The 21745-nt window shown below is 38.5% G+C and overlaps 1 protein-coding gene and 1 long non-coding RNA gene across 3 annotated transcripts; both read left to right on the forward strand.

Annotated features, from left to right (window-relative positions):
* The first annotated feature begins 2877 nt into the window (after nt 1-2877).
* LOC131299520 (disease resistance protein RGA2-like) lies at nt 2878-3888 on the forward strand. Its single transcript, XM_058325109.1, has one exon. It carries the CDS (start codon nt 2878-2880, stop codon nt 3886-3888), a length of 1011 nt encoding a protein of 336 aa, XP_058181092.1.
* Nucleotides 3889-12095: 8207 nt separating this feature from the next.
* Nucleotides 12096-20683, forward strand: LOC131301585 (uncharacterized). 2 transcript variants are annotated; one of them, XR_009191338.1, is made up of 3 exons: nt 12096-12332; nt 15241-15323; nt 20344-20640. It is a non-coding gene; the product is annotated as an uncharacterized LOC131301585 (long non-coding RNA). The 2 variants fall into 2 exon arrangements; XR_009191337.1 differs by lacking the exons at nt 12096-12332; nt 15241-15323 and adding an exon at nt 15706-17435 and having other exon boundaries at nt 20344-20683.
* The last annotated feature ends 1062 nt before the right edge of the window (nt 20684-21745 follow it).

Genomic DNA, 21745 nt, shown 5'->3' on the forward strand with positions numbered 1-21745 from the left:
AATCGAAGCGTTTCGCCGCGCTTTTCCGAAAAAGGGCTGCACCCAATTCTACAAATAAAAACTTTCCGGGGCGCGTGCCCACAAATTTTCAAAACAAAGCTCAACCCCGATGATTCCATTCAAAAGCACAAAGCAAGACTTGTCGCAAAAGGGTATTCTCAACAACCCGAAATCGATTTTCAAGAGACATTTGCACTGGTGGCTTGACATGACACAATTAGATCTCTTGTTGCCTTAGCGGCATTGAAGGGATGGTTCTTGTATCAACTTGATGTGAAATCGGCCTTCTTGAATGGTGTCTTGGAGGAAGAAGTGTTTGTTGATCAACCTCAAGGCTTCATTGTCAATGGCAATGAACAAAAAGTACAAGTTGAAGAAGGCTTTATATGGGCTAAAGCAAGCACCCCGGGCATGGTATAGTGAGATTGACTCTTACTTCAATGAAAGAGGATTTCAAAGAAGCAAAAGTGAGCCAACCTTGTACATCATGAGGCAAGGTAATACCGGTATTCTCATTGTTTCTATCTATGTTGATGATTTGGTTTTTACCGGTAGCAATGTGAAAATGATTGAGGATTTTAAAAGAGACATGATGAAGAAGTATGAAATGAGTGATTTGGGTTTCTTGCATTATTTCTTGGGCATTGAAATTTATCAAAGCAAAGAGGATATTTTCATTTGTCAAAGAAAGTATGCAAGAACTCTTCTTGAGAAGTTCAAGATGAGAGAATGCAAGCCGGTTGCAACTCCCTTGATTGTGAATGAAAAATTATCAAAAAAAGATGGAAGCAAAAAGGTAGATGAATCTCTTTATAGAAGCTTGGTTGGAAGCTTGTTGTACTCGACTATCACAAGGCCGGATATCATGTATGCTACAAGCATGTTATCCCGATTCATGCACAATGCAAGCCAAACTCATTTTGGAGTGGCTAAGAGGGTCTTGAGATACTTACAAGGTACACTTGATTATGGCATTTTGCATGAGAAGAATGTTGATACAAAATTGCTAGGATTTTGTGATAGTGATTGTGCCGGATGTGTCGATAATATGAAAACCACTTCCGGATATGCTTTTTCTCTTGGCTCGGGTGTCTTCCCATGGGCATTTAAGAAGCAACAAACCGTGGTGCAATCTACCGCTGAGGCCGAGTATGTGTCGGCATCATTGGCAACCTCTCAAGCAATATGGCTAAGGAGGATTTTGGAGGATGTTGGTGAAAAGCAAGGAGAGGCTACTCCAATTTTGTGTGACAACAAATCCACAATTGCAATGACAAAGAATCCCGTCTACCATAGCCACACCAAACATATTGCCATCAAGCATCACTTCATTCGAGAGGCCGTGGAAGATGAAGAGATTCAACTCAAGTATTGTGCAATCGAAGACCAAGTGGCGGACATTTTCACCAAAGCTCTTTCAAAGGAAAAGTTTCAATATTTTAGAGAAATGTTGGGTGTTACAACAAAGCATTAAGGGAGAGTGTTAAAATTAATGCTTTAATATCTTTTTGTAATTGGACTAAGTGTTATGTTTGTGTTTGGGCTATATTTTATATTTGTGATGGGCTAAATTTATTTGTTTTGTTATGAGCCCAATTGCTAGGTAAAGCCCATGTGTAATGCCTTAGCATTTAAAGTGATGTTGAATGCAAATAGGGCAAGAGAGTAAGCTGCCCCTTTGTTCCAAAAACGTGAGATCCAGAGAGAGCCCTCTCTCTCTTCCCCTGTTCTGCCGAGAAACAAAAATGCTAAGGCAATCCATTTTCTTGTTCCTTTTTGATTTCTTCTCCACTAAAATCAATTACTAGGCTAGGGAAAAGCCAACAATTGAGACTAATATTTTCTCTAACCAATACAAAATAATGATCCCAAATACAAACATTCTACCTAACAAAAATATACCAAATTGGGCTTTTAACCCTTACAAATCTCTAAAAAATGCAAAACCCGAGTCATGGGAACTTTAGACGGACATGACCCCGTTAGGATGGCAATCACTAAAATTGAGTCGAAACTCACTCAGACAAGCACTTAGAAGAAATGAGAGAAGTGGGCAAGAGAAAGATGGGAAGTTCTTGTAAAATCACCAAAATGGGTGTGCTGCAGTTGCAATGTGACATTGGTGAGTGCAAGTATAGAGATTATGCTTTTCTTCTCTATTTGGAACTTGGAGAAAGAAATAGAAAATAGGGAAAGTTAAAGAGAAGTTGGGGAAAAAGTTTAATTTGTGTTTGAAATTTTACTTGCTCTCTCCTTAAGAACTAACCAAGGGAAGGGAATTTGTTAAACTTTCTCTTCCTCTCTTCATATCTCCCCTAGTTTCAAACGGAGCTTAGGGTTACCTTGTTTATAAGTTTATCCAGGGACAAAATTGTCAGGTAAATAACGTTATATTTAATGGGGCTAGAAAAAAGATTTTAGGGTTCAAATAGAATCACACTTATGAAGAGGTGTGAGTGACAGCATCTCTAGTAGGAGTAATTAATATAGAAATGGCTGAGTAGTTGGCAATGACCAATTCTTCGAATAGGACATGAGGGTGGACTTTTATTTATTTTTAAATCAAGTATAAGGCCGGACATGATATTCCGAAATATATTTGGTTTATTATATCTCAGAATAGTCGAGTCTGATAATACACATGTCAGACAAATTTCTAAAGGACCAATCCCTTCGATCGTTAGGACAAAGTGTTGTATAAATTGACTTCAAAAAAATCGATATCTAACGCCTAGTATTCTCTAAGCTAATTCCTGTTCGACAACCCCCTTTCCATCCCCATTGGACTTGCTCTTACAGCAGTCCTTTGTTCTATACAACTCCCTTCTCTTTGGAGTATTCTCTAAGCTAATTCTTGTCCCGGAAGAGAAGAAAAAAATGGATGTGTCTGTTCACAACTCTTATGCTCAGGTAATCCTGGACCGCTTGATTACCCTTGCGAACCAGCAGATCAGCCTAGCATGGAGTTTCAAGGGAAACCTCAAAAAGCTCCACCAAAGCTTAACAATGACTCAAGCTCTGTTATGTGAAGCTGAGAATCGAAGAATAACATCAGAACCCTTGAAAGTGTGGCTAGAGCCTCTCAATGCTGTGACCAGCGATGCCGAGAATCTGCTGGATGAGTTGAAGCACGAGGACAATCAAAGGAAGTGTGAGGTACAAAACCGAATGAGAAATATGGTACGTGGATTCTTCTCCCTCGAAAAAAATCACATCGCAATTGGTCTCATGATGGCTAACAAGGTCAACACTATCAACCTGTTAGATGATATTTGCAATAGCGCAAAAGCCATTGGACTTACACCAGCAGATGACCTCATAGGCACTAGGGGCGTTGAACCTAGGGAATTCAGGCGGACTGTACCCTATATTGATGATTTGATAGTTGTGGGGAGGGATGTTGATGTCTCGAAAGTGATAGGCATGTTGCTCCGTTCTGATGTGGAAGAAGATTTATCTGTCATTGCCATTGTAGGAATGGCTGGGTTAGGGAAAACAACCCTTGCTCAGCTAGTTTACAATCATGAGGAGGTTGTGAGAAATTTCGGGGATGAGAGAATGTGGATTTGTGTGTCTGATAATTTCAAATTTGAAAGGTTGTTGAATGTGATGATTGAATCTCTTATTGGAAACAAATCAGAGATACAAAACATTCAAGGACTAGTGAAAAAGCTTAGAGAAAAAATAAATGGCAAAAAGTATTTGCTAGTGTTAGATGATGTTTTGAATAGAAGTGAAAGCGAATGGGAGTGCATGAGAAATTCTTTGCAAGGAACCAGTGGCTCCAAGGGTAGCAAAATTATAGTCACAAACCGCGACATGGATGTAGTATCAACCATGCAAAAAATATCTCCGTCTTACTCATTGTTTGCCCGGACTACCACTTAAGGATAGTATGACCCTGTTTAGGAAAAAGGCATTTGCAAATGGAGGGCCAAGAGAAACTCAATCTTTGTTGTATATTGGTACAAGAATGGTAGAGAAATGTCAGGGTGTGTCCTTAGCAATAAACGCATTAGGAGGCATATTGTGGACTAAGAGGTACGAAAGTGAATGGGAGTCTATCAAGAAGAGTGGATTATGGAGTTCACTTGGTAATAGAAATGGAATCCTACCAGTATTAAGGTATAGTTTCGACGACTTACCATCACCATCTTTAAAGCATTGTTTTGCTAATTGTTCTATTTTTCCAAAGGACAAAACCCTAAGAAAGGAAATCTGGTGCCAAAGAGTTTCCGACTTCAATAGCCAAGTTCATACAATTGAAATATCTTAACCTCTCCAAGTCTTTTTTAAAAAAAAGTGCCAGATTATATTACTAAGTTCTACAATTTGAAAACACTCAGATTGCCGTCTGTCTCAGAGTTTCCGGAAAAATTCCACAAATTGGTTTAGCTTGAGATATCTTTGTATGGGCGATAGCAACTTTCGTAAAGTGATCCCAGCGTTGTTAGAGGATTTGACTTCCTTGCGGACGCTAACTTTCTTTGTCGTGGGTGAGGATAAAGGCCACAAAATTGAGGAGTTGGGATGTTTGAGCAAGTTAAGAGGTAAATTAAAAATTTACAACCTCCAACACGTGAAAAATAGCGAAGAAGCAAAAACAGCAAATATGTTGGGAAAACAAAACATCCAAGAGTTGGTGTACCACTGGTGGCGTAGGGGGATTACGGAATCAGGCGTTGAGCATAAAGAAATGTTGGAAGGGCTTCAACCACACAAGAACCTTAGGGGATAAATTCTTTCAGGTTTTGGAGGACTAAGGTTTGCGTTGTGGATGTGAACAAGAGATGCTCGGCCACTTCAAAATTTGGTGAGAATCAAATTGCATGAGTGCAAACTTTGAGAGCAAGTTCCACCACTCGAACACCTTCCACATCTTAAAATTGTTGACCTGGATAGCCTTCATAATCTGAAGCATATTGGCACGGAATTCTATGGATCAGGTGCAGGCATTAACGCTAATACTACCAATAGTGGGGCGGCAGCAGCAGGAGGAGCTGTTTTTCCAGCATTGAGAAAACTTGTGCTCTTTGTAATATGATGAACCTAGAAGAATGGTCCAAAAAAATATCATGGTTGACTGTTGGTGCCATGAGTATGAAGGAGTTGTTTCCTAGCCTTGAGAATTTATCAATCTCGAAGTGCCCTCGGTTGATAACCATATAGAAAAATTGAAGTCTATCTAACAATCAAGAACAGAATCACATATCAAGATGTAGAAAGAGAGAGAGAAAGAATGGAAAAGAGAGAAGTGACTTTCAATTTCTCTTTCAATCGTAATCTGTTTTTCTGAATTGTTACAATGAGGAAAACCCCTTTATATCCTTTGATTAGCTCACAGCTAATCTCTATTACAACAGATAACCAAAACCTACTTAACTACTAATCTCCTCTACTAATCAAAATAACCATTTAATCAACTAAATGACCTTAATGCCCTTCTTTTATAACCCCCTACCAACTTAGGGGTGTGGGAAACACCCTGAGTTTGGCTTTGAGAAAAAGAAACCTATCCACAGTTAAAGATTTGGTGAATATATCTGCAATTTGAGCAAGAGTCCTAACATGGTTGACCTGAATCTGCTTGTTGAGAACTTTTTCTCTAATAAAATGATAGTCTATCTCAACATGCTTAGTCCTAGCATGGAAAATAGGATTGGAGGCCAACGCTATGGCAGAAATATTGTCACACCAGATTACATGAGGCATAGAAAAAGGAACATGCAAATCTACTAGAAGTTGTCGCATCCAAGAAACTTCGCAGCTGTTTGAGCAAGTGCTCTGTATTCAGCTTCAATAGATGATCAAGCAACCGTATGCTGCTTTTTGGCACACCACAATATAAGATTTGGACCAAGATACAAGCAATAACCAGATGAGATCTTCTGTCTAAGTAATCCCCTGCCCAATCAGCATCTATGAAAGCAGTTAATTGCAAAGAACCAGGAACAAAGTGTAAACCTTCATGGATACAGCCTTTGATATATCTTAAAATGCGTTTGACAGACACAAAATGACTATATTTAGGGTTGTGCATGTGTTGGCAAGCAACATTAACAGCAAAAGAGATTTCAGGTTTAATGAGGGTCAAATACTGAAGAGAGCCCACAATAGTCTGATACCAATGTACATCAACAAAGTCAGGATCTGGGTCAAAAACTGCAGGTTTAGAAGAAGAAGGAGAGGGATTAGACTTACAATCCTGCATCCTTGCTTTGGTAAGAAGATCGGTAGCATATTTTGTTTGTGACAAAATAATACCAGAGCCATGTTGAAGCACTTCAATACCAAGAAAATAGCTTAGTGACCCAAGATCTTTCATAACAAACTTGGTACTGAGAATCTTAACCAACTCTGTGATATACTCAGTGCCACTCCATGAGTAAACCATTCCAGGTAATTCGTTGTCCATTGAGAAGATAAAGATTTCATCCTTGACACATTTAGTTGATTTGCCCCTCGAAAGATCATATAACCTGACGCATAGGTCCTCCTTGAACATATTGACAGATCAGGATTCGGAAAATATTATGATTTTAGTTGAAGATCTGCTTGAAAAGAGCAGCAAAATCTTAAGATGTCTGGAAATACGGGGATTGAATAAGCTGCGTTATTTTCTGACCCAGTTACTAAACCTAACGTCTCTAGAAAAGTTAGTGATAGATGGTTGCGCTAACCTAAGGTCTTTTTGTGAAGACACGGAAGCACAGCAGTGTTCAACTGCCTAAAGTCTCTTAAACAACTCCATATATTATGGGGGATGTAGTGTCCCGACTTTGTACTTTGGGCATTGAGGGGGACGTAGTGTACAGACTTTGTACTTTGTACTTCATATATTATGTAAAATGATTTCTTCTATCAATTAAAAAAACCCAAATAATTTCGTTTAATTTCTTTTTTTCCGTAGAGATGCTACAAACCTTTTCCCGATAGAGACGTGGCTATCTTCAACATGTTTAAGTACAATCTAAAATGGCCACTTCAATTCTTGATTCGATTTCTGATTTGACAACCTTGTATCCACATCAAATAAGATTGTTGACCCTTATGTACTCTGCATTTCAATCGCGAACACGTTCATTTGTATCATTGCATGTTGTCGCTGTTTGGCCCATGTCACATAAAATGGTTCAAATAGTCTTTAAGTGGGCTCTCTTGTTCTTGAAGGATTTTCTGGATGGTAGTTATCGGAGGTCGTTATTTTGTTAGTTTGGCATGTTCTTTTTGATTTATCATCAAATGCAATTGGAAAGACTCCGTATTTCTTGTGTGTAGTAAAATGAAAACTGTGAAGATTTTTAGTTGTGAAAAATGTATTTCAATGCCTCTGATTCAAGTGGTTTAATTTTTTGTTTATATTTATTCTCATTTTCTTTCAGGTGTAGCGAACAAATGTTGCGGTAATAATGGGTCAATGGTCATAGAAGAGCGTGTCGTTCTTTATGCTGATAAAGTTCGACTCCGTTCTGTTTGTGCGTTGTGGCACTCAACTTTGCCGAAGCTGCCTCACCAAAAGTTCCACCAATCTCCATGCTTACTGCTACCATCTCGTAATAATAGTGTCACAACTTGTGGATTGTTCAGCCCACTTGATAAGAAGTTTTATCACTTGGAGTTGCCTGAGCTAGCTGAAGGCAAGTTGTTCATAGGATCCTCCCAGGGTTGAGTGGTTACTTGTGAGGATAGTTCCTCATTACGGCTCTTCAATCCACTCACAAGGGCTCAACTAAAACTTCCACCAAGGTCTTGTTTTTCCGATATCGAAAAATATGATCCTAGCTAGTGACTCGGGGTACGAGTATGCTCTGCGGGATTATTTGGGCCATGCGTATACGTTAAGTGCAAGGCATGTGCGAGACTATTTTATGCATAAGACTATCCTATCGACAAGTCCCGCCAACGACGACTATATTGCTGTGGCCGCCTATGGTGTATTTAATAGATTGGCATTTTGTAGAAAGGGATATAAAAAAAATGGGTTCACTTGCATGGGGATCGATTAGTATATGCGGATATTTTATTCTTTGGGGGACGACTATATGCTTTGGATCTGAAGGGACGCCTTTTGATTTGTGAAGTTATAAGAGCTCACCTGAAAGTAATTAACAAAGATCATGGAAATAGTTCAACCAAGGACAGAAACGGAGCGACAGTACTTGGTAGAGTATTCTGTGGACCGCAGTGTCCACTTACAGTTTGCACCCTCGTACATAGCAAATAGAACTTGTGGGTTCAAATTTTACAAGCTAGACGTCAGCTGTTCCTCTTGGTTAGAGGTGAGAGACTTGGGTGGAGATGTTTCTGGGGAAGAACTCGTCGTGGTCAATTTCGTCGGTTAATTTTCCTGGCTGTAAAGGAAATTGCATTTACTTCAACGATGAAAATCGCGAGCTCCATGAAGCGGAATTCGAAGTAGTAAGTTTTGATATGGGTATCTACAACCTAGATGATGGGATGATCGAGTCATTAGATGTGCCCGGTTATAAAGGTGATGGAAAAAAGATGTTTTGGCCTCCCCCGGTTTGGGTAATGCCGAAGACCTATTACGAAAGCATTCTGATTCAATCCTCGTTATATGTTAGCAACTGAACTTAGTAAAGCATAACTTGTTTTTCACATGCCTCAATCCAATATGTAGGAATTAAGTGGGAAATTGGAAATCACCTTATTTATTGTTTTGTAAGAGGAGTTTTAGATTGATCGAACTATACGTGGATTGAGTTTGGGACACGTGATATAGGCGGATCGAGTTTGGGACACATGATGTAGACTATACAACCCCCACCCTCACCACCACCAAAGGGTCTCCTATGGCCTTTTTCAGTGGCAGGAGGCGAGGGTTTTGCTGCCGTTCGGATGATTTTCTCTCTTGTTCTTGTTTTCTCCCTCTTTCTTTTCCTCTTTCTCCTTCCGCAAGGTCGGCATTTTCCTACCACCTTCCTCGATCTCCACCACTCCTCAGTCCCTCCTCTCTTAGCCAACTACAACCTCTCTTTCACCGGCTCTCCATCTCCCTCTTCAACCGCGCGCAAGTGAAGTTGGTTCAAAAACCGTAGATCAGAAGATCGGAAGACTTGAGGCCATGATCGGAGCTCAATATCCACCTCTCCTTCACCAGTCGAGATCTATTCTGAGGCGACGAGTGTCAGGATTTTTGGCGGCGGCGCATTAGGAAAAGAGTGGGTTTGTTTTCTTTTCTATTGTGGTTTGGGTGTTCCCTCAAGATTAATATTATGTTTTCCTGATCTAGTTTCCCCAAATCCGGTGGGTAATGGTGGTGCTCGCCATCGTCGAGGTTAATTGTGTAGCTGGCCAGCGTTTGGCTTTTGGTTTGTGAGGTTCTAGAGTAAGAACTTATGAATCTAGGCCTTCTATTTGGTTATTGTATTCTCTTGAGAAGAATAACCATCTTTTGATGTATTGAGCTCTTTCTATCAATGAAAGTTCCTACCTTTTTGACAACAAAAAAAAAAAAATTAAGGGCTTTCTTTTCCCTTGGTGCGAAGTGACCACAAATTAGTGAGTTCGGCTCCGTTTGTTTGGATGTAAAATATTTTTGTCAATTTAAGGTGTTTGGTTGTTGAAATTGCTAGAAAGTGATTTTTTTGGAAAAATCTTTTTGCACCATTGGTTTGGTAAAACTGATTTACCCCCGTAAGTTGTTTTCCAATTTTTGTGCGGGCATTGGTCCTCCCATTCCACGACCACTTCTCATTCTTTTCTTTTTTTTTTAACCAGATTCTCATTCCCTCATTCCATGTGAATAATCTATCTCTCTCTCCATGCACCAATTTTGTTCACGTAAAACTTGTTTTTTCATGTAAAATAATTTACATCCAACCAAACGGAGCCTAGTCCAAAACGAGATAGTGGAGGAGAAAGAGAGGTTACTTAGTTAAAATATTTCTAAACCAGCAATCTGCAGATATTTTGGAAAATATTTTTAATGAACCAACCAAATACCGAAAAATAAAAGTTTAAAGTTTTGAAAAATATATATTTTACATTGTAAAATATTTTACATCAAAACAAACGGAGCCCTGGTTTAAAATTGTTTTTGGGTTTTGGGTCCGTGTGGAGCTCCATCCCTTAAACTCATATCAAGTACCCATGACCCCTTTCGTTTTAGGGTTGTGGATTTTGGATTTTAATCATTATTCTATTTCTCTTCAATCATTACTCTCATTTTTTTCTTTATCTTTCTCTAATTATTATTCTATTTTTTTCTACATTCATTACCTACAAATTCAAAATCCTAAAACGAACGGGCCCATGTGTTTGTGTTAGGTTTGCCTTCTAATTGACTGCACCTACCATGTTTTTCCTCCGCCATTCCTCTCTTAAAAAAGATAAAAGCATGAGTATTCAATGCTGGATAAAGCATGTTGTTAGGGTGTTTGACTGTGTAAAAGCCTGTTGTTAGCTTTGTTGGCATGTTCTGTTGCTTGATGATCTAGACTCAAGCTTTGCTTTTTGTTGTTTCCAGGGCATTCCCTTGTGCTGTGTATTGTAGGTTTTCAAATAAAATCTTTAGATTTTTACAGGACAGAAAAGTGAAATTTAATTCACATTAAAAAAAGATGGAATACTTAATTGAGGATAGTTCCAGTTGCAAACAAGCCATTTGAGTACGTGTAGAAAAAGCTGCCCTAGGGGTTAGACACTTTCAGGATTTAGAGTTTTAGACACTTTCATAGGTTTCAGTGTTTCATTAATTAGAAGAGACTTTGTGGAAATTACTTTCTATTTTCTGGACCTAGAAGTAAAAAGTCTAAAAATCTTATGTTACCTAAAAAAAAAAAAAGCTGGATAAAGCATGTTGCTATTCAAATCTTCTCTTTTTACTAGAATGGTGTATGACTTCCTTATGTGGAAGTGCCTTGCTCCTAATAAATGCGGAAAAAAATTGACGCAAAACTAACAAATGCGACAAAAAAAGTAAATGAAATCAAAAGAAAAAATTTGTAATCTACAATTTATAAATTAGTGAAAACACCCCCAAATTCCTTAGGCATGTGTTAATTCCATGTCCCCTCTAGAAATTCATAATTGACAGACAATATAGAAAACGGATGGAGTGTATGTATTTAGAAAAACTTTTTTACAGAGGGCTCCATAAACCATGTTTTATGGAGCCCAATTTTGCATGTCTAAAAGTGTTTCGGACGGTCCGGATTGAAAATCAATTTTAACCGGTAACAGTAATATGGAGTGTATATATATTCAAAAAAACTTTTTTACGGAGCTCAATCTCGTACGTCCAAAAGTGTTTTAGACAGTCCGGAATCTGGATTGAAAATAATTTTGATCGGTAAATTACTGTTACCGGTCAAAATGAAAAACATATCTCAACTATTGATTGACAAAATGGACGGCCAAGATTGTGCATTCACGGCTCTTCCTTGAACGAGTTTCCCTATATGTTGTGGAGTATCTCATTTGTGTATCTCCGGAAAAGTCGCGCGTAAGCAGTGGCTACATTTCCAACACGACACCTCTTGGGCCAAATCCTTTTGGATAACAAGTTTGTCTTGTATTCTCTCATCCTTTCAAACGCCGTTTGGAAAGATCTCAATCATATCTTCAGACATTTCGTTACGTCTCCTTTAGATCTCCATATATTGGAAAACACTGTATGCCGAAAAAAACGGAGCCTTAGTAATCTTTTGTTTAATTTATCATTAATTTTTTTAGAAACTAATAATTCATCTCAGCGGTGAAAGTAACGAAGACTGAAAATATAGACAAAAGTTGAATAAAATCTGTATAAGACGAACAAAAAAACAGCAAAATACATCGAAAACTGTCTTTTTAAACTATCTTCCTATTTAGGAAACTTTTTGGAACATTTAGTCGCAATTTTATAGTACTTCTTTAATCAGTTGGTCGTAGTTGTAGAGACCCATAATTATTTTCTCAAATTTTAAATGTTTAATATGTATTTGGATTATCAAAGTGTGTATAACAATGTGGACATGAGTTGGGTCAATGTGAGATGACTTGTAAGTTGTGGGAGTTGACGTGATACAATAGGAGTGAAAGGGTGAAAGTGTTATTTGTGCTATATAAGTCAAAAAAAAAAAAAGGGGAGCAGGAGATTATTTTTCTCTCTTTTCCTTTCCTTTCTTTTCTTCTTCTCCGGCATCTCTCTCGGCTCTCACCTCTCTCACCTTCTCTCTTCGATTTCATCGACCACGAGTGAGACTTTTGAAAAATCCCAAGTACTAAAGTTGTTCTACGCGACGAGAGCTTCCTATCCATCGAAGAAAATTCACGATCGGAGCACTTCGAAGTTTCCTCCATGTTCGGGCTTGCTTCTAACCTTCGAGGTAGGGATCTCCTACCTTTCTTTACATGTTTAAGTGTTGGATGGATGTACGAGAATCAAGTTTGATCATCTATTTTGAGTCTTGAATAAATCTTGTATGCTGAAAATTTCGTGGGTTCTGCTAATCTGTCTTTTTGGAGCCTTTCTGCTAGGAATTAATTTTTGGTGCCTTCATAACAGTTAAAGTACGTTTCAATACGAAGATTTCGGTACCAAGATCATGAAAAACCGATAATCACACAATTAGTTATGAATTTTTGAATACCGGCTGTTTCCTGGATACGCGAACCTGTGCGTGGCTGTCTTCTTTTAATTTTCTGGGCATGATGAACATTTTGGGTGGCTTTGGGTCTTTTACAGGAGGTGCATATTTAAGTTAAGAAGAGATTGGCGTTGGAATCAATTAATTTGGTTAAGTATACAATTTTTGGTGAATTTCTAAAGCTGGGTTGGTTGATAGGTGCGAAAATGGTTGCGAAACTGTTTTTCTTTTGATTGTTGGGTTAATCTCCTCTCGTTTCTGAACCTGGGATTTTTACTGAGTGTAGGGTTTGTCGTGGTGCAGCTTTTGGCTTTGGTTTCACTATTTTTGGGTTTAAGATGAAAGAGTTATGATTTTTCAATCAATTTTACTTATTCCCGCGTAGAATCTGACAGCACTGGCGGACTTAGGTAAAATGGCCATAACTCCTAGCTCGGGACTCGAAAGGACACACCGTTTGTTTTGGTAGAAACTAGACACATAGAGCTTTCCAACGATACATCCCATGCATCATGGGTATGTCCGAACGATAACAGATTTGCATCCAAAGTTGACCTAAATTCTGCCTTTGTACCAGTTTTTACTATTATGTTGGAGCTATAATTGAAAGGCCGTAGTTAAGTTACCCGAACTCCGTTTTTGATGTATGATCTATGGATTCAAAGGAGAAGCCTACTTTTCAATGGTTTAAATGTCGTTCTTAAATTTATGTTATTTGATCGGATATAGTCAGAACTTCAAGTGTGAATGATTAATTTCACCTATTGGATATGTGGGGATATGATGAGTTGATCTAGATGATTAATTATTGGGATATGAGAATTAGTGAGCATAAGGGTTAAAATACTTGTAAACGATTGGAATAGAAAATGGATTAGATGGATGATATGATCGATGATAAATTAAGTTGTAGAATGTTTGACGCGATGTGTAAATTATTCGATGTCTTTCCATGAGATTAAGTCTTTGGGCTTGCGGGATACTTGCAGTGAGTTAAACAGGATTTGGTGAATCACTTGGCATGAGTGCATGGTTGTTAAGCACTGATGGGTACTACAAAGATGAGGATCTTTATAAGTATTTGCAAATTAGACTCTTAATGGAGATGTCACAAAGGGGGTCCATTAGGTGGTAATATGAGATGTGAATCGAAAGGATTTTAGCGGACGCACGGGGGTCCTAAAAGCCCGGAATTGAATCAAAAGGATTTTAGCGGACGCACGGGGGTCCTAAAAGCCCGGAATTGATCAAAAGGATTTTAGCGGACGCACGGGGGTCCTAAAAGCCCGGAATTGATCCAAAGGATTTTAGGGGACGCACGGGGGTCCTAAAAGCCCGGAATTGATCCAAAGGATTTTAGCGGACGAACGGGGGTCCTAAAAGCCCGGAATTGATCAAAAGGATTTTAGCGGACGCACGGGGGTCCTAAAAGCCCGGAATTGATCCAAAGGATTTTAGCGGACGCACGGGGGTCCTAAAAGCCCGGAATTGATCCAAAGGATTTTAGTGGACGCACGGGGGTCCTAAAAGCCCGGAATTGAATCCAAAGGATTTTAGTGGACGCACGGGGGTCCTAAAAGCCCGGAATTGATTCAAAGGATTTTAGTGGACGCACGGGGGTCCTAAAAGCCCGGAATTGATTCAAAGGATTTTAGTGGACGCACGGGGGTCCTAAAAGCCCGGAATTGAATCAAAAGGATTTTAGTGGACGCACGGGGGTCCCAAAAGCCCGGAATTGAACGAAAGGATTTTAGTGGACGCACGGGGGTCCCTAGTGCCCGGAAGGGCACAAGAAAGCCACGGATCTACCGAAAGGTGTAATGCCGAAATGAACATAGGACGCATGGGGTCCTTAGTGCCCGGAAATAAAATCGAAACGCGTGACATGGTGAAACGGAGAATCTTGTTATTATTTATGATCAACTAAGATTGAAAATGTCAGTTTGAGTTTGTAACTTGGAACGTCTAATGTGTCAATACATGCTTTCTTTTATTTTTCCCTTTAGACCACCAAATCCTTGTGGCTTGTTCTCCTGATGTGTGATGGGCAGTTCTGTGTGAATGTATAAGTGGTACCTCGTGGTGTGATGCATTGTGAGAGTTTCATGTATGGTATTTGATTGTCAGACTTATAAGGGAAATCTTAATGTGGAGGAGTTTTGCTAGATGTTGAGATTTGAAGTTTGATTTGGGATTGACGGATGAGTTTTCCTTGTTGTTGAGGTGCGGTATTGTTCGACTTGTCATTGCTTACCTTATGTTCTAGCTCTACATGCCTAGTGTGTATATTTTTGGTGAGAGGTTGGTTGGTTGTATGAGAAAAGAAAGTGAAAACATTTTGTTAAAGAACTCAGACTAATCTTTAGGTCTTTGAAATGGAAATGAAAGTGCAGGGATTGGGTTGGGTAATGCCGTAGCGGTAAGCTGAGATTTTTAAGAATATTGGTGTGTGTGTGGGTGAGAGTGTTGGTGTTTGAGAAATGGAGTTAAATATTTTTCAGCGTGAGTATGACATTTTGAGCTTCACATTTGACAAAACAAGTACGTTTTTTGGAAAATGTTTTCCCTTGTGATCTGTCTTCACTTCTGCATGCAATTTAGGTATGGACATCTCTACGAGCTAGTGTAGCTCACCCTATCCTTTCAGGTACTCGTCATGGCACTTAGCTTGGATTGCATGGAGTGCATATTGAGACGTCTCTTGGGAGCTTCATTGGAATCATTAAGGAGGTGTTTTATCATCTAGTCAAATTCATGTTGTGTACTTTACTCACAATTGAAGGTTGTATCTTTTGGTTAGAACATATGTAAAGCTAGGTATAAACTCCTCTCTTTGATTATTGTGAAGCCCTTTTTATGGACTACGTTTGGGAGACTTTATGTAAAAAAAAAAAAAAAAAAAAAGTTTAGAGAGAAGAAGAAGAAGAGACTGTGATTCTTTGTTTGGATTGGCTTGACATTTAATGGTAAATATAGTTGAGGAAAAAGATTTTTTGTTTATAAAAAAATATATTATTATTTTAGTTGAAAATCGAGGGCGTGACAACTTGGTATCAAAGCATAGGTTTAGAATACCTCGGGACCGTGGGGAGGCACTTAGTCTTATGGGTCTAGCAGTTGCGTTGGGGCATGAATGGTGTGTGTGTACTTGAATAGCTTTCACCTGTTTATGTGGCATTGCAATTGCATTTGTGTAGGGCTATATAGACTTGTTGACTTGTGTTGAGATCGATAAAATGGATAGAAATTGTGTAAGATGTTACGAGACTGAAATGAACTTGATTACTTTTGGACTTCCTAGAACCATGAGTTGGGTATGTGTGAGCCTTCTAGATCTTGTGCGATGTGATGGTTGATGGTAGTTTACTAGTTTCTCTTCTCTAACTGTTGTAGTAGTTGGAAATTGCATGTTTTAAGAATATGCATATTTGTGGAAAGTTATCGATTGAAGTTTTCTCTATGTATTTGCTTATGTTTTGCACCATTATGTTTGGTGTCTATTTGGTGTTGTCCTAAGTGGTAAAACTTGAATTGATAGTGTATCCAATGTGTGCATGATAAGTGATATGTTGACTGCTATGTGAAACTCATTTTTCTTGGACTTGAGGATCTACTTCCGGATATTCAGTTTGAAGTGCGGCTGGCCACCGCGACTTCAAGATTGAATACCTAGAATAGAAGCTTTTTGAACAAGATAAAAGAAAATGATTTACCTTCTGCCGTGGAACTGGATAAGGATAGATCATGTGACGCTATAGTTAAAGATTTGTATCCCTTTGACGATTTTATACTTTTAAACGTGGAACCATTCTGTTGTGAAGACTATGCATGTCTAAGTCCCTCTGCTTACTAGTCTTCTGTAAGTAAGTGTCTTTGTATCCTATTGAGAATTAAGAACAGTGAAACAAAATGATTAAATCCTTTAAAATTGCCATACTTTCCTTCATGAGATTGAGTTGGTATATGTGTTCCTGAAATTTGGAGATGCAATGACATGGCTTGATGATGTTATTTGATTAATAAGAACTCGTGTGAGAGTATGATAGAGTTTAATGTCATGTTGACGCTACGCCATGAAGAATGTTGAACTTAGGATTAAGCCTTGAAAGGAACGCTTGGTTATGAGGAAACATGATGGAGTTGTTCTAATGTGAGGATTTGAGCTACAAGGGAAGAGAAAGAGATATGTGGATAACGAGAGATGAAATGGAGGGAAGTATTCGGACTTGATTTTATTGTGATCGGTGTAGATTTCTTGAATCTAGATTTCATGGTGGCTAACTTGTTGAACCTTCCCTGATGTTGTGCTATTTGTTGTGACGGTTGTGTTGTGTAATTCAGTTGTTTCACGACTTGTTAACTTGGTTATAAATTTCGAGGACGAAATTTCTTTAAGGAGGGTAGGATGTAGAGACCCATAATTATTTTCTCAAATTTTAAATGTTTAATATGTATTTGGATTATCAAAGTGTGTATAACAATGTGGACATGAGTTGGGTCAATGTGAGATGACTTGTAAGTTGTGGGAGTTGACGTGATACAATAGGAGTGAAAGGGTGAAAGTGTTATTTGTGCTATATAAGTCAAAAAAAAAAAAAGGGGAGCAGGAGATTATTTTTCTCTCTTTTCCTTTCCTTTCTTTTCTTCTTCTCCGGCATCTCTCTCGGCTCTCACCTCTCTCACCTTCTCTCTTCGATTTCATCGACCACGAGTGAGACTTTTGAAAAATCCCAAGTACTAAAGTTGTTCTACGCGACGAGAGCTTCCTATCCATCGAAGAAAATTCACGATCGGAGCACTTCGAAGTTTCCTCCATGTTCGGGCTTGCTTCTAACCTTCGAGGTAGGGATCTCCTACCTTTCTTTACATGTTTAAGTGTTGGATGGATGTACGAGAATCAAGTTTGATCATCTATTTTGAGTCTTGAATAAATCTTGTATGCTGAAAATTTCGTGGGTTCTGCTAATCTGTCTTTTTGGAGCCTTTCTGCTAGGAATTAATTTTTGGTGCCTTCATAACAGTTAAAGTACGTTTCAATACGAAGATTTCGGTACCAAGATCATGAAAAACCGATAATCACACAATTAGTTATGAATTTTTGAATACCGGCTGTTTCCTGGATACGCGAACCTGTGCGTGGCTGTCTTCTTTTAATTTTCTGGGCATGATGAACATTTTGGGTGGCTTTGGGTCTTTTACAGGAGGTGCATATTTAAGTTAAGAAGAGATTGGCGTTGGAATCAATTAATTTGGTTAAGTATACAATTTTTGGTGAATTTCTAAAGCTGGGTTGGTTGATAGGTGCGAAAATGGTTGCGAAACTGTTTTTCTTTTGATTGTTGGGTTAATCTCCTCTCGTTTCTGAACCTGGGATTTTTACTGAGTGTAGGGTTTGTCGTGGTGCAGCTTTTGGCTTTGGTTTCACTATTTTTGGGTTTAAGATGAAAGAGTTATGATTTTTCAATCAATTTTACTTATTCCCGCGTAGAATCTGACAGCACTGGCGGACTTAGGTAAAATGGCCATAACTCCTAGCTCGGGACTCGAAAGGACACACCGTTTGTTTTGGTAGAAACTAGACACATAGAGCTTTCCAACGATACATCCCATGCATCATGGGTATGTCCGAACGATAACAGATTTGCATCCAAAGTTGACCTAAATTCTGCCTTTGTACCAGTTTTTACTATTATGTTGGAGCTATAATTGAAAGGCCGTAGTTAAGTTACCCGAACTCCGTTTTTGATGTATGATCTATGGATTCAAAGGAGAAGCCTACTTTTCAATGGTTTAAATGTCGTTCTTAAATTTATGTTATTTGATCGGATATAGTCAGAACTTCAAGTGTGAATGATTAATTTCACCTATTGGATATGTGGGGATATGATGAGTTGATCTAGATGATTAATTATTGGGATATGAGAATTAGTGAGCATAAGGGTTAAAATACTTGTAAACGATTGGAATAGAAAATGGATTAGATGGATGATATGATCGATGATAAATTAAGTTGTAGAATGTTTGACGCGATGTGTAAATTATTCGATGTCTTTCCATGAGATTAAGTCTTTGGGCTTGCGGGATACTTGCAGTGAGTTAAACAGGATTTGGTGAATCACTTGGCATGAGTGCATGGTTGTTAAGCACTGATGGGTACTACAAAGATGAGGATCTTTATAAGTATTTGCAAATTAGACTCTTAATGGAGATGTCACAAAGGGGGTCCATTAGGTGGTAATATGAGATGTGAATCGAAAGGATTTTAGCGGACGCACGGGGGTCCTAAAAGCCCGGAATTGAATCAAAAGGATTTTAGCGGACGCACGGGGGTCCTAAAAGCCCGGAATTGATCAAAAGGATTTTAGCGGACGCACGGGGGTCCTAAAAGCCCGGAATTGATCCAAAGGATTTTAGGGGACGCACGGGGGTCCTAAAAGCCCGGAATTGATCCAAAGGATTTTAGCGGACGAACGGGGGTCCTAAAAGCCCGGAATTGATCAAAAGGATTTTAGCGGACGCACGGGGGTCCTAAAAGCCCGGAATTGATCCAAAGGATTTTAGCGGACGCACGGGGGTCCTAAAAGCCCGGAATTGATCCAAAGGATTTTAGTGGACGCACGGGGGTCCTAAAAGCCCGGAATTGAATCCAAAGGATTTTAGTGGACGCACGGGGGTCCTAAAAGCCCGGAATTGATTCAAAGGATTTTAGTGGACGCACGGGGGTCCTAAAAGCCCGGAATTGATTCAAAGGATTTTAGTGGACGCACGGGGGTCCTAAAAGCCCGGAATTGAATCAAAAGGATTTTAGTGGACGCACGGGGGTCCCAAAAGCCCGGAATTGAACGAAAGGATTTTAGTGGACGCACGGGGGTCCCTAGTGCCCGGAAGGGCACAAGAAAGCCACGGATCTACCGAAAGGTGTAATGCCGAAATGAACATAGGACGCATGGGGTCCTTAGTGCCCGGAAATAAAATCGAAACGCGTGACATGGTGAAACGGAGAATCTTGTTATTATTTATGATCAACTAAGATTGAAAATGTCAGTTTGAGTTTGTAACTTGGAACGTCTAATGTGTCAATACATGCTTTCTTTTATTTTTCCCTTTAGACCACCAAATCCTTGTGGCTTGTTCTCCTGATGTGTGATGGGCAGTTCTGTGTGAATGTATAAGTGGTACCTCGTGGTGTGATGCATTGTGAGAGTTTCATGTATGGTATTTGATTGTCAGACTTATAAGGGAAATCTTAATGTGGAGGAGTTTTGCTAGATGTTGAGATTTGAAGTTTGATTTGGGATTGACGGATGAGTTTTCCTTGTTGTTGAGGTGCGGTATTGTTCGACTTGTCATTGCTTACCTTATGTTCTAGCTCTACATGCCTAGTGTGTATATTTTTGGTGAGAGGTTGGTTGGTTGTATGAGAAAAGAAAGTGAAAACATTTTGTTAAAGAACTCAGACTAATCTTTAGGTCTTTGAAATGGAAATGAAAGTGCAGGGATTGGGTTGGGTAATGCCGTAGCGGTAAGCTGAGATTTTTAAGAATATTGGTGTGTGTGTGGGTGAGAGTGTTGGTGTTTGAGAAATGGAGTTAAATATTTTTCAGCGTGAGTATGACATTTTGAGCTTCACATTTGACAAAACAAGTACGTTTTTTGGAAAATGTTTTCCCTTGTGATCTGTCTTCACTTCTGCATGCAATTTAGGTATGGACATCTCTACGAGCTAGTGTAGCTCACCCTATCCTTTCAGGTACTCGTCATGGCACTTAGCTTGGATTGCATGGAGTGCATATTGAGACGTCTCTTGGGAGCTTCATTGGAATCATTAAGGAGGTGTTTTATCATCTAGTCAAATTCATGTTGTGTACTTTACTCACAATTGAAGGTTGTATCTTTTGGTTAGAACATATGTAAAGCTAGGTATAAACTCCTCTCTTTGATTATTGTGAAGCCCTTTTTATGGACTACGTTTGGGAGACTTTATGTAAAAAAAAAAAAAAAAAAAAAGTTTAGAGAGAAGAAGAAGAAGAGACTGTGATTCTTTGTTTGGATTGGCTTGACATTTAATGGTAAATATAGTTGAGGAAAAAGATTTTTTGTTTATAAAAAAATATATTATTATTTTAGTTGAAAATCGAGGGCGTGACAGTAGTTCTATATTTTTCTCTCTCATCAAGATCAATGACAAAATTAGCACATATGGTGGCCACTACCAATTGCAAATTGTAATCATTTGGTATTTTTTAAAATACTAAAGTACTTAGTCCCGTTCCAGAACACCTTCTTAAAAAATAAGTACTTATTTCATATTTTTAAACTCAAAAATAATATATATGAAAAATAATTTTTCAATTTTTTTTGCAACGTATTAAAGATCTCGATGAGATCTATCAAACAAAATCCATATTGATAGAAAAATAATTTGCGTAAGCACATGATTTTTGAGTTTGAAATTGCCTTCTTAAAAAATAAGTATTTATTTTCCTTTCCGGAACGGGGCCTTAAAACTTTACGTGATGGCCCCAATTTTATTAGTTATTTTTGTTTGTTAAAAGCATTTATGGATATAGCGTTTCGTATTGGGTATTATTCAGTCATTTAAAAATATTTTCGATTCCTGAACCTAGAAATGTTATAATTTTGTTGTTCATGTTGAGGCCCATATGAATATGAAATCCTGGTTCTGTCCCTAATCGAAACGAATGATTAAATTCAAAAAGTACGACGCAAGGATAACTCGAAAACGGAAAATTTTGATAGAGAAATAAAAACAATACCCAAAAAAAAAAAAGTTCCAAGCACACCCTGTCCCACTCAAACTCCAAATAATCATGTTAGCAGACTTTCATTTAGCTTTATTACACGCGAAAGTAATTTTCAAACGTATAAAAAGCATGTGCTTTTGGAAAATGAGTAAATATTTTTATTTGAAAAGTGTTGAAAAGACAACTTTAACACTCGAAAGTCCAAGGCTGCAAGCCAAAACACATCACGTGTTTCTTTTTTCCTGGAAACCGGAACAACGCAGGGGGAAAAAAAAAACACATACTCCAATACTATTTACACACTTTTTAATGCATTTTTACAAATTAATTTTATGCACTCTTAACGCATTTCAATACTATTTCTTCAATTGCTGTCAAAAAAAAAAT

The sequence above is a fragment of the Rhododendron vialii genome, chromosome 9a (genome assembly GCF_030253575.1).
Source record: "Rhododendron vialii isolate Sample 1 chromosome 9a, ASM3025357v1".
Lineage (NCBI taxonomy): Eukaryota > Viridiplantae > Streptophyta > Magnoliopsida > Ericales > Ericaceae > Rhododendron > Rhododendron vialii.